Source organism: Gopherus evgoodei, chromosome 4 (assembly GCF_007399415.2).
Source record: "Gopherus evgoodei ecotype Sinaloan lineage chromosome 4, rGopEvg1_v1.p, whole genome shotgun sequence".
Taxonomy (NCBI): domain Eukaryota; kingdom Metazoa; phylum Chordata; order Testudines; family Testudinidae; genus Gopherus; species Gopherus evgoodei.
In genome coordinates, this window is record NC_044325.1 from 89,591,078 (window position 1) to 89,607,543 (window position 16,466).

At 40.1% G+C, this 16,466-nt stretch overlaps 1 protein-coding gene across 1 annotated transcript in view; it reads left to right on the plus strand.

Annotated features, from left to right (window-relative positions):
• Nucleotides 1-16,466, plus strand: part of SLC6A5 (solute carrier family 6 member 5) — a 67,812-nt gene that overhangs the window by 22,604 nt on the left and 28,742 nt on the right. The window contains exons 8-12 of the mRNA XM_030562123.1: nucleotides 2,288-2,429; nucleotides 2,847-2,979; nucleotides 8,691-8,825; nucleotides 12,030-12,133; nucleotides 14,971-15,095. Coding sequence (XP_030417983.1) covers nucleotides 2,288-2,429; nucleotides 2,847-2,979; nucleotides 8,691-8,825; nucleotides 12,030-12,133; nucleotides 14,971-15,095 — 639 coding nt within the window. The remainder of the gene's footprint in view (nucleotides 1-2,287; nucleotides 2,430-2,846; nucleotides 2,980-8,690; nucleotides 8,826-12,029; nucleotides 12,134-14,970; nucleotides 15,096-16,466) is intronic.

Genomic DNA, 16,466 nt, shown 5'->3' on the forward strand with positions numbered 1-16,466 from the left:
CTTGAAAGGCCAGAGATTGGTCTCAGCTTTCTTCTACAGAAAAGCAAGCACAGTTACCACTGGACTTAATTAAATTGCTCTTATCTTTCCTGATTTCAAAAAAGAATGGTTTTAATTATGAATGTTTGTCCATGTAAATGTAATTTCATGTTAACATCTTCCAAGGTAGCGTAATCCTTGTTTCTGTTGCACGTTCAGTTTTGATCAAGAGCACTGCATGAGAAGACTTATTTATACATGATTGCAGGGGCTTATGCTTGAAAGTACAATTGTGCCCTCTGCTGATTTTAAGAGGATAGTGCAAGGAAACCGAAAGCTTTACAGAACTAAGCTATTAAATGTTAATGCTGTGCAGAGTTGCTGCAGTGCAGCAAAAGTGACCTTAGGTGTCACCCTATGAAACCGCCTATGAGCTGGTTGCAGTTGGATGTGTAGATTAATAGTTTCTGTTTGTAGCAGAGATTTCAAAGCCTCTTACTGTTCATTGTGCTATGGATCTCTAAAGCTTAGTCTCACTGGAAATGGGGAGAGATGTTTCTAATACATCTGTATAATTTATTGTGTGTGCATGTCAGCAAGGTGTATGTCCACAGGTACACATGGATTTACACTGGATTGGAAGGTTTTCTTTAAGTAGATATATTATTATAGTGTGTCCTGTATATTTGTGCACTTTGCATGCATAGACAGACACTATAATAATTAATAATTCTATTTAAGGAAAACCTTCCAATACAATCTAAAACTGTATGCACCTGTACATATACTCCTTGCTCTCGCTTGTGGATGCGGGTGCACACACTCTCGGGGAATATATTTTACAGAAGTATTAGACTTGTCTCTTCTCATTGCCATTGAGAATAAGCCTTAGAGAGCCATAGAACTATGATCACAAACAAGTAAGTAGCTTTGAAATTGGTGCTAGAAACAGAAAATATCAAATTATACATCTAACTGCAACAAATTCATAGTAAGTTTCATAGGGTGACAGCTAAGGTCACTTTTGCCGGTCTCCATATCTGCCTGCAGGTAGAGCTCAGGCGAATCATGGACTTGGTGATATCATTAGAGTCTGGGGGGAAAGGAGATGACAGCTCAACAGATCCTTCTTTGCTTATTGCTTTGCAGTGTGACAATATCCATTTCAGAGAAGTCTGGGCTTTCCTCTTATCAGAGAGCTTAGCTTGGCTGTGTCAGGCAATACAAATGGGAAGTGATGCCTTGCTGGCAATGCTTAAACACCTATGAAATATTTTTGTATTTCATGTTTCTTTTGTATGGTCTCAGATAATTATTAAAATTGCCAGTAATGATATCTTCAGGAAGGAGTTACACTAAACAGAATGATTCTGTTTAGTGTAACTGAACATAGTGGTTTAGAATTATGTAAGTTCTGAGTTAGGAAGTTTTTGAGCTTCAGAAGATACGGATAAATATTGAGAGAGAGAGAGACTATGCTAGCCATCTATTGGCAATTCAGCTTAGAAAATTTATACGTCTTACTCAAATGAAATATCTTGAATTAACAAACTTGTTTGTTTTACATTTGTTGGTGATCTTTGGGAACTTTGGCAAAGACCATCATTTCTGTAATCACAGCGGGCTTCTGTTCAGACTAAAGTAGCCCCAGATTACACATGGATTCCCATCCAATTTGAAGACCCTTAAAGTTTGGGGATTTTCAGATCTGGAATTTATTTGAACGTTGTAAGGATAAGTATCGACGTAACATTTATATCTGAATCCAAACTCTCTCAAAATAGATCTTAGGGTTTGGTTTGGACCCATATGTGGCTAAGATTCAACCATATTACCTTATTTTTAACATTTACAGTGGTGTGTTTTGGAGTACAATTGTTTTTCATAGGTGTAATTTTTGTTGGATCTCTGTCTCTGTATTTACATCTGTTTAGTGGATGGGACTCCTGGGTTCTGTTTTCAGTGTTGCCACAGATTAATATTGTCCTTGGGTAAGTGAACTGGGGGTCAATTCTGCATTATTTGCTCACCCATATCTCCCATTCACTCAAGTCCCTAAACCTCTCTGTGCCTTAGATTACCCATTGGTGAAAAAAAGGATAACAGTGCCAACTATCTGAGATGGGTATTGAGACTTAATAAAAATTACATTTATAAAATGAATTGAGATCCTTGATTTCAAGGTGCTATAGAAACGTAACATATCACCATTAAATAGATCTATATTATACAATGTATGTTCAGAGTTGTCCCCATCAGTCCCAAAAATGTTTAGTGGAGTACTTTTATTTGTACCTTTTCTTAACAGATTCGTGCATCATTGATGACCACCCAAATATACAGATCAAGAACTCTACTTTCTGTATGAGTGCCTATCCAAACTTGACTATGGTTAACTTCACCAGCCAAGGAAACAAGACTTTTGTCAGTGGAAGTGAAGAGTACTTCAAGTAAGACCCCTATTTGATTAGAAAATGTCAGGTTACTTTTCTGCTAATGAAGTCTGGGGGTTAAATTGAGTGGGTCACTTATGATTGGTTCCAGAAGACACGAACTATAGCATGTGAGAACTGTCCTTCAGGCATGAAAGATAAAAGTTTCAAGATTAAAAGGACCATCTTTTTGTTTGGTTTTGTACAGTACCTAGCACAATGCAATCCAGGTCCATGACTGTTTCTCTTAGGCACTGCCACAATGCACATAAATAATAATTATTAATAAAAGGTATAACAATACATGGTGAATTTTACTGAAGCCTTTGGGGTAGCTCAGAGAAACTTCTCAGCACTATAAGCGATGTCTAATGTAGATCCTTACACTGGAAGAATGCAGCTTGCAATCATTGTCACTAACTTTTTGACTCTCAGGTACTTTGTATTGAAGATTTCTGCAGGGATTGAATATCCTGGTGAAATCAGGTGGCCCTTGGCACTTGCACTCTTTCTGGCTTGGGCGATTGTGTACGCATCCCTGGCTAAAGGAATCAAGACATCGGGAAAAGTGAGAATATTACTTTACCACAGTAAACCAGAAACAGTACACTATGTTGCTTTAAATCCGTAGCGCTTATAGTTTAAGACCGTGAATCAGTTGAAAGTTGCTAAAAGCAAAAGTTTTTATGGGACCTGACTGGAAGTTGAACTTACTAAGTACCATCAGCAGGGCCAGTGGAAAATGGCAGGAAGAGATGCTGGTGTTACTTTATGGAACATTTTGAGAGGGGATGATCCCATTTTATGGGAAGTTTGTGAAGTGATCTCTTTTTGAATCCAGGCCTATTTTCCTTGTCACTCAAGGTGGGAGCTGGGCAAAATGTTTTAACAAAAACCTTCTTTGAGCAAAAATGCAGATTTGGTGACACCAAAACATTTTGAAAATTTGTGTTGATTTCACTGAATTGTTTTGGTCAAAAATTATGAAAAAAATTGAAATATTTCATTTTGCAATTTAAAAAATAAAACATTTTGATTTTTGATTCAAAAGGATTTTTCATTGCAAAATCTTTAAGAAAATTTAAAAAATATTAATTCTTAAAAACAAAATAAAACATTTTATTTGAGCAGAAATTATTTTCTTTCTATTTGATTTGCCAACAATTTTGAAAAGTGCCATCTTTGGTGCAACCCCAAATGGGTGTTTTTTTGTTTTTTGTTTTTGGAATTGCCAGTGAACCAAAACATCTGTTATTTGCCCAGCTCTACACAAGATTTCTGTTCACTTCAGGGGGAATTCTAGGTGCAGGATTGCATCCCAGAACTCAGCGGTTCTCAAACTGTGGGTCAGGACCCCAAAGTGGGTCACAAACCTGTTTTAATGGGATTGCCATGGCTGATGTTAGATTTGCTGGGGACTGGGCTGAAACCCAAGCCCACGCACGACCGTCTGAGGCACAAGCCAAAGTGCAAGCCCCAACATCTGGGGCCAAAGCTCAAGGTCTTCAGCCCTGGGTGATGGGGCTCAGGTTATAGGCCCCCCCACCTGGGACTGAAGCCCTTGGGTTTGGCCCACCCTCCTCCCTGCCCAGGACGGCTGTGCTCAGGTGGACTCACGCTTTGGTCCCCCATCCTGGGGTTGTGAAGTAATTTTCGTTGTCAGAAGGGGGTCGTGGTGCAATGAATTTTGAGAACCCCTGGTAACTAAATTTCAGTGAAATATTCTATTAGTATTTGCTCCTACATTCCTGATTAACTAGAAAGCCAGTGGAAATTGGCAGATATTTTTAGTGGGATGTTCACTCCCAGATCTGCAGAGACTTTAACAGTGATACACTTCTTTTTAATGTATTTGGCAATTATGTTTCCAGGAGACTTGGACAACCTTTCATATTTCTGTTCAGTGTTCATAATGAAAGCCCCTTTAACAGTTACAGTGACACTTCTGCAATTATGGGAAATGTCTATGCAGTAACAATAATTTCTGCAGTCATGGAAATTAAGCAACTTCACTTCATAAACTGGGGGAGTCAAGTTCAAATCTGAGTCCAGACACCCCTTCTTTCTCAGGAAATAGTTATTATGTTGTAGCTGTGGAATTTCAGACATGACAACTCTTTCAAATTGAGTACAAAAGGTACAATTTCTACCTAATATTAAGCCTCATTCATGTCTCAGAAGATAACTTTCGGTCAGGATTTTTTTTTTTCAGCCACTCCACAAATGTTTCCAATCAAACATTAGTTACCCCATCCTAAACAAAGAAATGTGGTTTCTCCACTGGGCAGTTAATTCCAAAGTACTTTGAAAGAAAATAATTCATTTACATATCAGATAAACAAAGCTAGCAAGCTAACAAGAGACAGCTGGCTACACCCCAGCAGGGAAGAGAAATTTCATCTGAGAAAGATAGAAGAAGAGGAGGGCCAACCTCAAATAAGCATCAACTGGAATAAAAGCCTGACATATAGAGTTCTAAAAGTGAGGCTTAATTTTACTTAGAAATGCTATGTGCAGCCAGGGCTCCAGCTGACAGCCCTGAGTGGCTGCTCCCCTGCCAGCCTGGGACATGGGAGAGGGATCCCCACTTCAGCACCCTCAGGCTGGGGGAGAGTGAAGAACCCTAAGGAGCAGAGGTGAGGCTGGAGGCTACAGGGGAGGGGCTGAAATGAAGAGGATGAGGGCTGATGGGGCGGAGGGGGCTGGACTGATGATGGATTCTGAGCAAATGGAGTGAGTGCTGGAAGGATGAACTGAGGATGGTAGGGGTTGATGCAGTAGGGGGGATGGGGCTATGGGGCTGAACTGAGGGGGGTTGGGTAGGGAGAAAACTGACGGGATTGGGAGTAGGGGCGGCTCTAGACATTTCGCCGCTCCAAGCACGCCGGCATGCTGTGGGGGGCGCTCTGCCGGTCACTGGTCCCATGGCTCCGGTGGACATCCCGCAGGCGTGCCTGAGGAGGGTCCACTGGTCTCACAGTCCACTGGTCCTGTGGCTCCAGTGGACCTCCCGCAGGCGTGCCTGCGGAGGGTCCGCTGGTCCCGTGGCTCCACCGAAGCTGCAGGACCAGTGGATCCTCCATAGGTACGCCTGTGGGAGGTCCACCGGAGCCATCTGCCACCCTCCCGGCGGCCAGCAGAGCGCCCCCACGGCATGCTGCCCCAAGCACGCGCTTGGCATGCTGGGGTCTGGAGCCGCCCCTGATTGGGAGACAGGATTAATTGCTGGACAGGAGATGGGCAGATGTGGGGGGTGAGAGCTCCTGCAGTAGAAGCCTAAAATCACCAGTACATGTAGGGGAGTGGGCAATGTTAATTGTCACATGCACACACCACGGGGGAGTTCAAAAATCAAGACACTGACCTAAAAAATACAATATGATCTTTTTTTAAGATGTCCTGATTTTAAGGCCAGTCTCATGATTTTTGGGAGTCTATCTCATGATTTTTGATCTCTTGAAGTTGGCAATGCTGGAATTTCCAGGGGTGGGAGCAGGGCTTGGCACTCCAGATCTGATGGGAAAAGTTGCTTTGTGAAGGGTGTGGGAACAAAGATCCAGAAATAAATAAACTGAGACTTGCATATAGTAGTAAAACTGGTTCTTTTAATGAACCTAGAGTTCATGGAAGAACTCTGGCTTGTAAGCATTGAAGATTGAAATTCTCCATGTAGCCACAGAAAAGGTTCAGTCTGGCCAGAAGTAATGAAGCTCCAGGGCCCTACCAATCTGTCACAAGCCTGTCCTGTAGGGTTCACCTCCTCAAAGACTTGTGATACCTTGGAAGGGGAGGACTACAGTGACCTGGCTCAAAGCTGCAGCTAAACTGAAATGAGCCTGGTTTAAACTGAAATGAGTGCCCATTCAAACTTCTGTACCAATTTACCTAAATAGGTTTAAAAATGACACCTTTAAAGCAGTGCAACTTTCTCATGTAGACAAGTCCTTAGAGATGAAAGGCTGAGCCATCCAGTTTTTCTAGTTACTGGGCCACATTCATGTCTAGTGTTACTCCTCTGACAATAAAGGAGTTATATTAGGGATGAATGGTGCCTAGGGTTTTCATAATAGTCCTTTGTGTCCAGTTGGGGCTGGGCGTTCATTTGGTAGAATGCACTCTTTAATCATGCTACCTTTCAAATAGTACAAGCCAAATTCAGATCTTAAAAGCAATTTGAATGAAATAAAAAAGGGATGTAGAATTATCCCCTTTTCTACTTTATTTTTTAATTGGAGATATTTGTCGCAAAAACTGTCTAACATAATACGGGAAGCAGTACACTGAATTAGGAAGCCATACACTGGCAATCTTATTTTTCACCTTAATTAGAAAAATGGCATATTTCAGGTATCTGAAAACTGCAGCATCTTATTTTTCTTTTAACTGCAATTTTCCACTGGCCACCATCATAAGCTTTGCAACTGCATGTTCCTTTTTGATGAATAATTATTATTCAATGAAAACAGTATTACTGTTTGGACTTTCCAGTCAGGTGTATATCTATTTTGGGTACAACTCAGTGGTGCAATGTCTACTGCCAACTCAAAATCTAGGCTTTTTCAAATTTTATTTTTTTTTGGAAGAGATAAATATCAAGATTCCTAACCAGAAACACTTCAAAACACACAGTTAGTCATGGCTTATTCATTTGCTATGCATTTATATCAATATTAATTATGATGCATTCATGTTATCTATAACTGTGTTGATAATGTGCCGAGTGTTTGTTGACTGAAGTTCCATGAAAAATGCTTCTAGTATCATTAAAGTCAATACAGATTTTGAGATTGTGCTTTTGTGAAGATGTTTCTTCCACACATCCCATGATCACAAATATTTGATGATTATACATATTTTCATAACTAAGTGATTAAGGAGCTTAAATTCCTTTTAAAAATGACTTAAGCATATGTCTCATTAAAAGTCATGTGACATAATGATTACAGCACAAATTTTAAATATTACAACCAAATGACCAGGGACAAGAATTATTTACTATTGAAATTCATGTAGAATTTGGAATGAGTAAATACAGAAAATTGTGATCTGTTTGTAGGCTGAAAAAAAGAGATGAAATTTATTGAGTAAACCATTTCATTAATTTATTTGCCCAGCACTAGAGTTTATCTGGTAACTAAATGATTTTATAGCATTGTCTTTTTGGCGTGGTTCTGAACTGTATAAATGATTATGCTTTGGCACAATCATAATTTTTATTAACACTGCAATGAGACAAAAAATACCAAATTTATGGCCCCTGGATGCTCCATGTATTCCAATGAAACTCTCCAGCAGGGGTTCCTTGTACACAAGCTTAGGAGACAGAGAGGAGTAGGCTACCAATGGAGTACCAATGGGTTCAAGTGAGATGGAAGCTGCGAAGGTATGTTCAAAAGTCATCTCAATTAAGAGGGTTGCGGTGAAGGATCTCAGTCCCAATAAGAGTTTCAGGAGCTGCAGGATATAAAAGATTTCAGTTTTTAGACCCTACACCATAGCCTGTAGCAGATCTTGATTCACTCAGCTTTTTTTATATGACCAGCTGGAACAACTCTACATATCAGTGTACTGAATAATTCATAATTTAAATGAAAGATCAGATGTGTTCAGGCCGTTACATACTTAGGGCCTAATCCAAAATTAATGGGATTATTTCCACTGACTTCAATGAGCTTTGGATCAGGCCCATAATTAATGTTTTAATTCTATATAAGTTTTAAGAAGTGCAAACAAAAACACTGCAGATTTAGCCGATATTGGAAAATGAGAGAGGCTAGATTCTTCACCAGTGTAAATTGGCCTAGCTCACTTTATTCTCATAGAGCGATGCTGATTTACACCAGCTGAGGATGTTCGAATTTGGTTGTAAACTCCAACTTATATCTCTTCCCTTTTCCCCCTTAACCAGGGCTTGGGAGCTGTACTCCGGCTCTGCTCCAGCTCCAGGCAAAAACCTGCAGCTCCACTGCTTTGGAGCAGCTCCATGCTCCAGCTCTGGGCTCCGCTCCAAAGCCCTTCCCTTAACTATCTACCACCCCAGCTCTCTGCACCTAATCTTTAGTGCCTTTGCTATTGACGCTAGCAAGAAGTGGTGTAACAATGACAGCATTGTCAGGATCCCTGGGAAATAAACCTCTTATCTTCCCACTCTGCTCCTCCTCTGGGCTAATTTGTCAATGTATGTGGCTGGGAAATTGCTATTTCTAGGTAGTGGTGGACTACTCTTATTTTCGTCTCCTCATACAGATCCAAGTCAATAACATTTTGTGGTCTTTCTAGGTCGTGTATTTTACTGCTACATTCCCTTATGTAGTGCTCATCATCCTGCTTATCAGAGGAGTAACCTTGCCAGGCGCTGGGGCTGGAATCTGGTATTTCATCACGCCTAAGTGGGAGAAACTAACTGATGCTATGGTGGGCTCATTATTCCACTTATAACACTTTATGAGTTTATTTTCCCTATCAGACTTATTACTGCTTATTATAAACATATTTGAGATGTGGAGTATTGGTGTTTGAAAATGTCATCTGTGGAATCTTGTTCTCATATCACTAATTTATTGTATGTTTCATTGTGTTACATTAAGAAGTGTTACGGTGACTGGTATGTATCTTAGGTGACTTCCCCAAGCAGGGTATTTGAGAATATAAGTGTGATGGATGACACAAATTGGGGGAGTGCTAAATAATGAAGAGGACAAGTCGCTGATACAGAGCAATCTGGATCACTTGGTAAACTGGAGGCAAGCAAATCATGTGTTTTAATACGACTGAGCGTAAATGTATACTTCTGGGAACAAAGACGATAAGCCACACTTATGGGATGGGGGAATCTATCTGGGAAGATGTGACTCTGAAAAAGATGTGATGGGTCATGGTGGCTAGTCAGCTGAACTTGCGCTCCCAATGGGATGCTGTGGCCAACAGAGCTAATGCGATCCTAGCATACATAAAAGGGAATCTGGAGTAGGAGTAGAGAGGTTATTTTACCTCTGTATTTGCCAGTGGTGCCATCGCTGCTGGAACACCATGTCCAGTTCTGATGCCCACAATTCAGGAAGGATGTTGATAAATTGAAGAGGGTTCAGAGAAGAGCCACGAGAATGATTAAAGGATTAGAAAAGAGCTCAATCTATTCAGCTTAAAGAGAAGGTTAAGGGGTGACTGATTACTGCCTTTAAGTATCTATATGGGGAACACCTATTTAGTAATAGGCTCTTCAATCTAGCAGAGAAAGGTATAACATGATCCAATGACTGTAAGTTGAAACTAGACAAATTCAGACTGGAAATAAATTGTACATATTTGACAGTGAGGATAATTAATCCTTGGAACAATTTACCAAAGGTTGTGGTGGTTTGTTGTTTTTATTTTGTAGATTACTTTAGGGTTCATGGTGTATGATTTAATACACATTGGAAAAAATTAAGATTATTCTGAAAAGTGAATCCTACTTTGATCACTATCAGATCAGGTTATGTAACTCTACTCCATCAGTAATTTTGCTTTATAAGAAGTGCAAATGTGCAGGTATAGAACATCTGTTGTAACCAATATCATATGTAACTAGAACCCCTAACTATATATAAGGGTTAGGGTTGAAGAATTTTTGATATCTATATATACTGCTAAACACTAGAACATGAATTGGAAAGGATTGGAAGAAAGGTTATTTCTCAGCTTTCAACATGGCTCCCTCCCATACAGTTTGAACTGATGTTTGAAAACAAGTAGTTTATTAGAGCAGCTAGTAAATTAAAACCTCAAAGATGTACATGTATAATGTGTTTACTTTGATACTGATTCGCAGATGGGCCATGGAGGAACATTCATCCATGGAGACATATTAAGTTTAGGTTAGATTTTAGTGATCAAATTCAGGTCTGAGCTAGGGTTGGAATTCAGGTTCAGATAATTAACATTGAAATCAGTTCAGGTGTTGTAGCAAGATTTTGGTTTCAAATTGCTGAGATCTCAAAAAATCTGCCAATTTTCCAGGACATAAATCATCTTCCCTGACATGATGTTGGGACACTGGTTGTATCTGAAATACAGCTGGAAAACTGTTCCCTTCTGGTTAGGTTTTATGGGTGGTTTTTTTCTTCATAGCTACTTTGCTTATATTGGATTGTTTTTAACTCTGTGTTGTAGCAAGTAGTAAACCTTTTCTGCACAACTCCATTTATACCCTGAAATAAGTGGACAGATTTCCAAAAAAATTCTGAAAATCTGGCCACAAGTGTCACAGTGAGAGCTGCTGGGATTGAAACACTTTTGAAAATAAGATGAAATTTTTCAGTTATGATAAAAGTGACAATCATTTTTATTGCTGGACACAAAACCCAACATTTGGACAAGTTTTGGTTCAATTATTTGTGTTGAAAATCAAATATTAAAATTTTGATGTAATAAAATTATCAAACATTTGAAAAATGTTGACCCGCTGTACTAAATGAGGTGCTGATCTCTCTTGAAAATTTGGCCCTAACTGCAGGTGCTAAGTACTTGAATATCAGGCCCGTAAATGCATCTGAGGCTTGTGCTCATGTTCTGTAGAAAATAATCTATAATGACCTATAGCATGGACAGTGTCTGATATTTTTAAAAGCCTTGATCCCAGGTGTATTTTCCTCTGATATGATGAAATTCAGACCTCGGCAGTGAGTTCCCACAACTCCCATTGAAACTGGAGCTGAACTTGGCTCTTGGGCTACGTCTACACTACAGCATAAAATCGAAATAACTAAAACTGGTTTTATAAAACCGATATTATAAAATCGATTTTATGCATCCACACTAGGGCACATTAATTCTGTGGTGTGCGTCCATGGTCTGAGGCTAGTATCGATTTCTGGAGCAGTGCACTGTGGGTAGCTACTGTAAAATGATGAGGCCAATAACTTTGATTTCCGTCCACACTAACCCTAAATCGATATAGTAATATCGATTTTAGCGTTACTACTCTCGTTGAGGAGGGGTACAGAAATCAATTTTAAGAGCCCTTAAAATTGATTTAAAGTGCGTTGCAGTGTGGACGGGTACAGAAATCAATTTTAAGAGCCCTTAAAATCGATTTAAAGTGCGTTGTAGTGTGGACGGGTACAGCGTTAAATTGATTTAATTGCGTAGTGTGGACCAGGCCTTGGTGTGTAATTAAGCTAACACAAAGTGGAGTTACTTCCTTGCATCAAGAGGAGAAAATGCCATTTTGACTGGATTTGGGGATATGATAGGTAACCTATTAGTATTGACTGAACATTTTTTTTTCTAGATCTGCATTTTCTTTGTTGAACACAGGTAAATCCATTCTGTTTTATACAGAACGTAATTCACTGAATATCTGTTTTCTATATTTGCCAAAGGTTCTAGTCTGTCCTCAGGTAGGTGCATCATTCTTGTTCAAGCTCATGTGCAATTATCAAATAGGCACCATCCAGTTGAGGGCAGAATTTGGCCATAAATTGCTGTCTTATTAACATCAATTGTGTTTGAGTTTATTTAAACCATTTGTGTTAACACCTTACCTGTAATGTTTAATCGTACCATTGATTTCATTAGTCTGCCCAAAGCCCTTCACTGAAGCTCACACTGTTTGTTTTTGTTCCTGTGCTTTCTTAGGTGTGGAAAGACGCTGCCACTCAAATTTTCTTCTCGTTATCTGCTGCATGGGGAGGTCTAATTACTCTCTCTTCATATAACAAATTCCATAATAATTGCTACAGGTATGGAGAGATTAAATCAATCAATATTATTCAAGACACACAATCAAGTAGTTTAAATCCAAAATGTGATCTACCTTTGATTTGTTGAAATCTGGTTGGAAAGGGTCTCCTTTTGTTGTAGTTTTTTATTTCAAAATCCACCACTCCCAAAATGTGCATTGAGCTCACCATTGTCCCTGTGGGACATTTGTTCTCATTACAAGCAGTCAGTCCCAGGATGAAAAGCAATCCCGAAAGCTGTCAAGGACTCTGGGCTGTGGCATGAAATCCAGCACAACTGGTAATCTCTGTTGAAGAGCAACTCATGATTACAAATAGGTGAGGGTCAAGCTGTACTGAGAGATGTGTGAGTGAGTAATACTCAGTTTTTACTTACGTGATTCCTGTTTCTAACAAGGCTGCTTATTACTCTTGTAGTTTCATTTACACCAGTGCTACTTTAAAAAAAAATTTCTCTCAGGTCACAAACTTAGGAGACTTTATTTTTATTTTATTTTTATTTTTAAAGAAAAAGTTCTGTTTCGTTGGTTGAAAAAGTTGTCTTCACTTAGATTATTTTTTTACTCAGAAATCCTATAAAAGAAATGGTCATTTAAAAAAGCATAATTATTAAAATGCGTGCAATGCCTATAATAATGATTAACTCACTTGCTGTTACATTGGTCTGCCCTCCCCCATCCTTTGCTTCAGTGATACTGCCTTTTTAAGAAGCAGTCCTTCTACCATTGAAGCAAAACTCCCATTGATTTCCAGAGGAGTGATTAGGTGCTGATTCAGGAAAGAATTCCTATTCAGAACAGCACTTAAGCACATACTTAAGTGTTGTCCTGAATAGGAATGGACTTAAGCATATCTTCAAGTCCTTTTCTGAATCAAGACATTAGATTGTAAGCTTGTTAGGGTAAGGATCTTATACTTAACATCTGTGAAGCACCTAGCACATTTTTGGCACTACTTACCTGGTAAGTATGTTTCTGAGTATCTTTTTAAGTCCCTGGACCAAGATTTTTGAAAAAATAAAGCTGAAAATTAGCCTCCTAAATTCCTAATTAAGCACCTAAATATGTAGCCTGATTTTTCAGAAGAGCTGAGGGCTCAACAGCACTCTCCGAGTTCTAATTTTCGGTTTTGTTTTTTAAAAATCTTGGGCCAATGTCTTGGATTTATTAGTGCTGTCTGGACTCCTCTAACCTTGGAAAAACAGTGCTCCAAAGCATGAGGAAAACATGCAGGTGCAAAAACACAATATGTCATCTTCTGGTGACTTCCTGTATTAATTAGCTACTGGCTTACTGTATTTGGAAATGTTTGCTGGACTTCAGAATTAAAGGTACACTACCAAGTTTTTTTAAAAAAACAACCTCAAAAGAATTCTTAGGTTATTAATAAATCTCATAGTATTAAAACTGGAAGAAATTTAAGAAGCTTAGTGCTTTTTCACCTATTGGTTTAATTTTACATATCACACAGCTTGGACGGTAAAATAAGGCATGTTAGTTTTTCTCTTTATATAATCAGTTTTGTTTTCCAATTGGTTCATTCTAGTATGGCAAAGGCAAATGTAATTATTTTAAAAATGTAAGTGAAAATAATTTTTCTTTTTTAAACTTCATGAAACCATTTAGAACTGTACCAGTCTTGCTTAAATCCTCTTAGGCCCAAAATTTAGGGTATGTGATACAGAAACTCTTTGATCATGTCCATTTAACTGAAACAATGGATAATGCTTCCTACTTTCTGTCTTTCGCTCCTTTAGAGGCTTGTCCCAGCCAAAACCATTCCTTTGGAACAAGATTAGCACACAGTGATCTCCTTCCAAACAGAACGTTATCTGCCTTCAGCAGAACTGAAGAATGATCGTATATTGTAATATCTCGTTTAACGGATGCTCCATTAGGACTCCAGGATGCTGTCAGCTCAGTATGGATCTTGACGGCTTTCTACATAGCTTTTCTTCTTGGGTCTAATGAGTAAATGTCAGTGAGACTGAGCAATTCAATGCCAACTTGGAAAAACTTTTTTTCCAGAGTTTGAATTTTTGGCAAGGGGCTTCTGTATTCATAGAGTTTGAAGTGGGAGTCTGACATATGCCTGTATTAATGGCAGAATAGACGTCTTAGCCAGGATGTGAGAACTCTGAAGGGGGATCATTATGGATTCCTTCTTTATAAAGTCACACACGGTTAAAGAATAAAGCCCACTACTCGGGCACACACATCTCCTGAGGCTGCTCCTCACAACTCTGAAAAGATAATGAACATCGTATCAGAAAGTACTTGACAGAGGAACTAAATGTTGGGTGCTGGGGGAATGATACAGGTTATGGAAAACTTCACATTGAGATGTCTGGTTTAAATTCTGCAAAGACAAACTGACTGAAAGTCATGGCTGTTTGGTGACCTACACAAAATCTGTTGAACAGGTATCCACATCACAAACAATAAAATCCCCCCATCACAATTCATCATAGCTTTATTAGGCAGTTTCATCAGAGGAGCCAAAGACTGAAAGGGCAAGAGAGCTGAATGTCCTGCTTAGCCCTTGAGAAGGTCTCTCCAGAACATTGATGGGTTACATTGGTGAGTCAGTGCAGGGGATCTTGTAATGCTGCTTCTTGTGGCAACTGCTCATCCAAAGACTTCTGTCTCCAGGTCAGCTTGACATCTTCCACCAGCACTACATTCCCTTGAAAAAGGGGTTGATGTGTGGTTGGGTGGGAAGTATCTTTATCAATATTTTTATTGCTTGTGCACATTTGTTACTTGAAGCACATGTACTGTCTACAAAGCTCTCTTTTACATATTAAAGCAAGCTGGCACATGTCTTTTTCTCCGCAGGGACACATTGATAGTCACATGCACCAACAGCGCCACAAGTATATTTGCAGGCTTTGTCATCTTTTCAGTTATTGGCTTCATGGCAAATGAACTCAAAGTAGATATTGAAGATGTGGCAGACCAAGGTACAGTATTTCCCCCCTGCTTAGATCAGCTTCCAAAATGTGTACGAGTGTATTCAATGATCTGTCTTTAATTATATTCTTATTGCACTGCAAACATGCATCAGTTGGAATAGGGGAGTATGGCTGCAGTGTGTGCCGGAGGAGTCCAGTTGCCATACCAGGACCTCTTGCAGTGCAATAGGCAGCAGAACAAAGCAAGACTGTGGGTTTCAGGCCCCCGGCAAGACTAATTCAGATTAGCCTACAGTCTGTCCCCCACTGCTGCTGCTTCTGCTCCTGCTCCCCCAGACCCAGTGTAGATTTAAGAAAGTGTGTGGGGGGGGGAGTGGGCAGGGTGTCTAGCATCACTTGCACATTTGCCTCTTCCCTCCATCAATTCTGCACCCTTCTCCTGCAGTTTCACCTCTTTTTCTCCTGTAGTCGCTGGGGTTTCTCACCCTCGATGCTTGGGAGGACTGCAACAGGGTCCCCTCTCCCCCTTCCCAGGATGGATATTGCAGGGAGGGAGGCCCAAGTAGCCATCCCATTGATCACAGTAAGGGAGGAGGAAGGAAAGAGCAGAGCTGTTGGGATCTTTCCGCTCCCTACTTCTCTCTCCTCTCCTGTGCAATTGGTGTGGGGCGGGGGAGCAGGGGAGTCCTAAGGGGATGGAAGAGAGCTCTGTTGGCTTCCTGCAGCAGCTCAAATTGGCTGCTTACAACCCAGGAGGCAGGAAAGTAGAGAAAGCTGCCTAGCAGAGGGGGGTTTCTCCGGGTGCTATTACAAATATGCATCCTTCAATCACCTGGCTAGCTTTTTAGAGATTTTATTTCCAGGGTCTGGGACTTGTGTTGATGTGGTGCATGTTAGGCACTGCCCAGATCCAATAACAGTTAAAAGGGATTGCTGATTTGGCAGTGAGATGTGAGGGAGAGGGGCTTAAGCTAGAGGTCACGTCAGAAGCTGGGAACATGAGGTTCTGAAAGGTGGAACCAGGGAGAGGTTTGTGAGCAGGGCTGGCTAATGGAGTGCGGTGGCATGGTGGTGGTATGGATTGGATTGACAGAGGTGTGTATGTATGTATGAATATGGAGTGAGTACAAGTGACAGGTGAATTGGTGCTTTGTGTGTGATTGTTTATGGGATGAGAGGTAGGAGGGTAAGAGCTTTATTGGCCAGGACAGAGAAAAGAAGTTGAGAGGCTCTTATAATAGCCTGAAAGAGGGATAACTGCTATTCTCCTTTGACTTACTGTGCCTGTGGGTGCTCCATGTCAGGATGTGCATGTGCCTGTACATTCCTGATCAGAGATTTTTTGTCAGCAGTTTCTGTGGGTCTTCACTTGCACCTTATGGATTGTCTTTCTTCAGAACAAGGATTTATAGGGAGGGA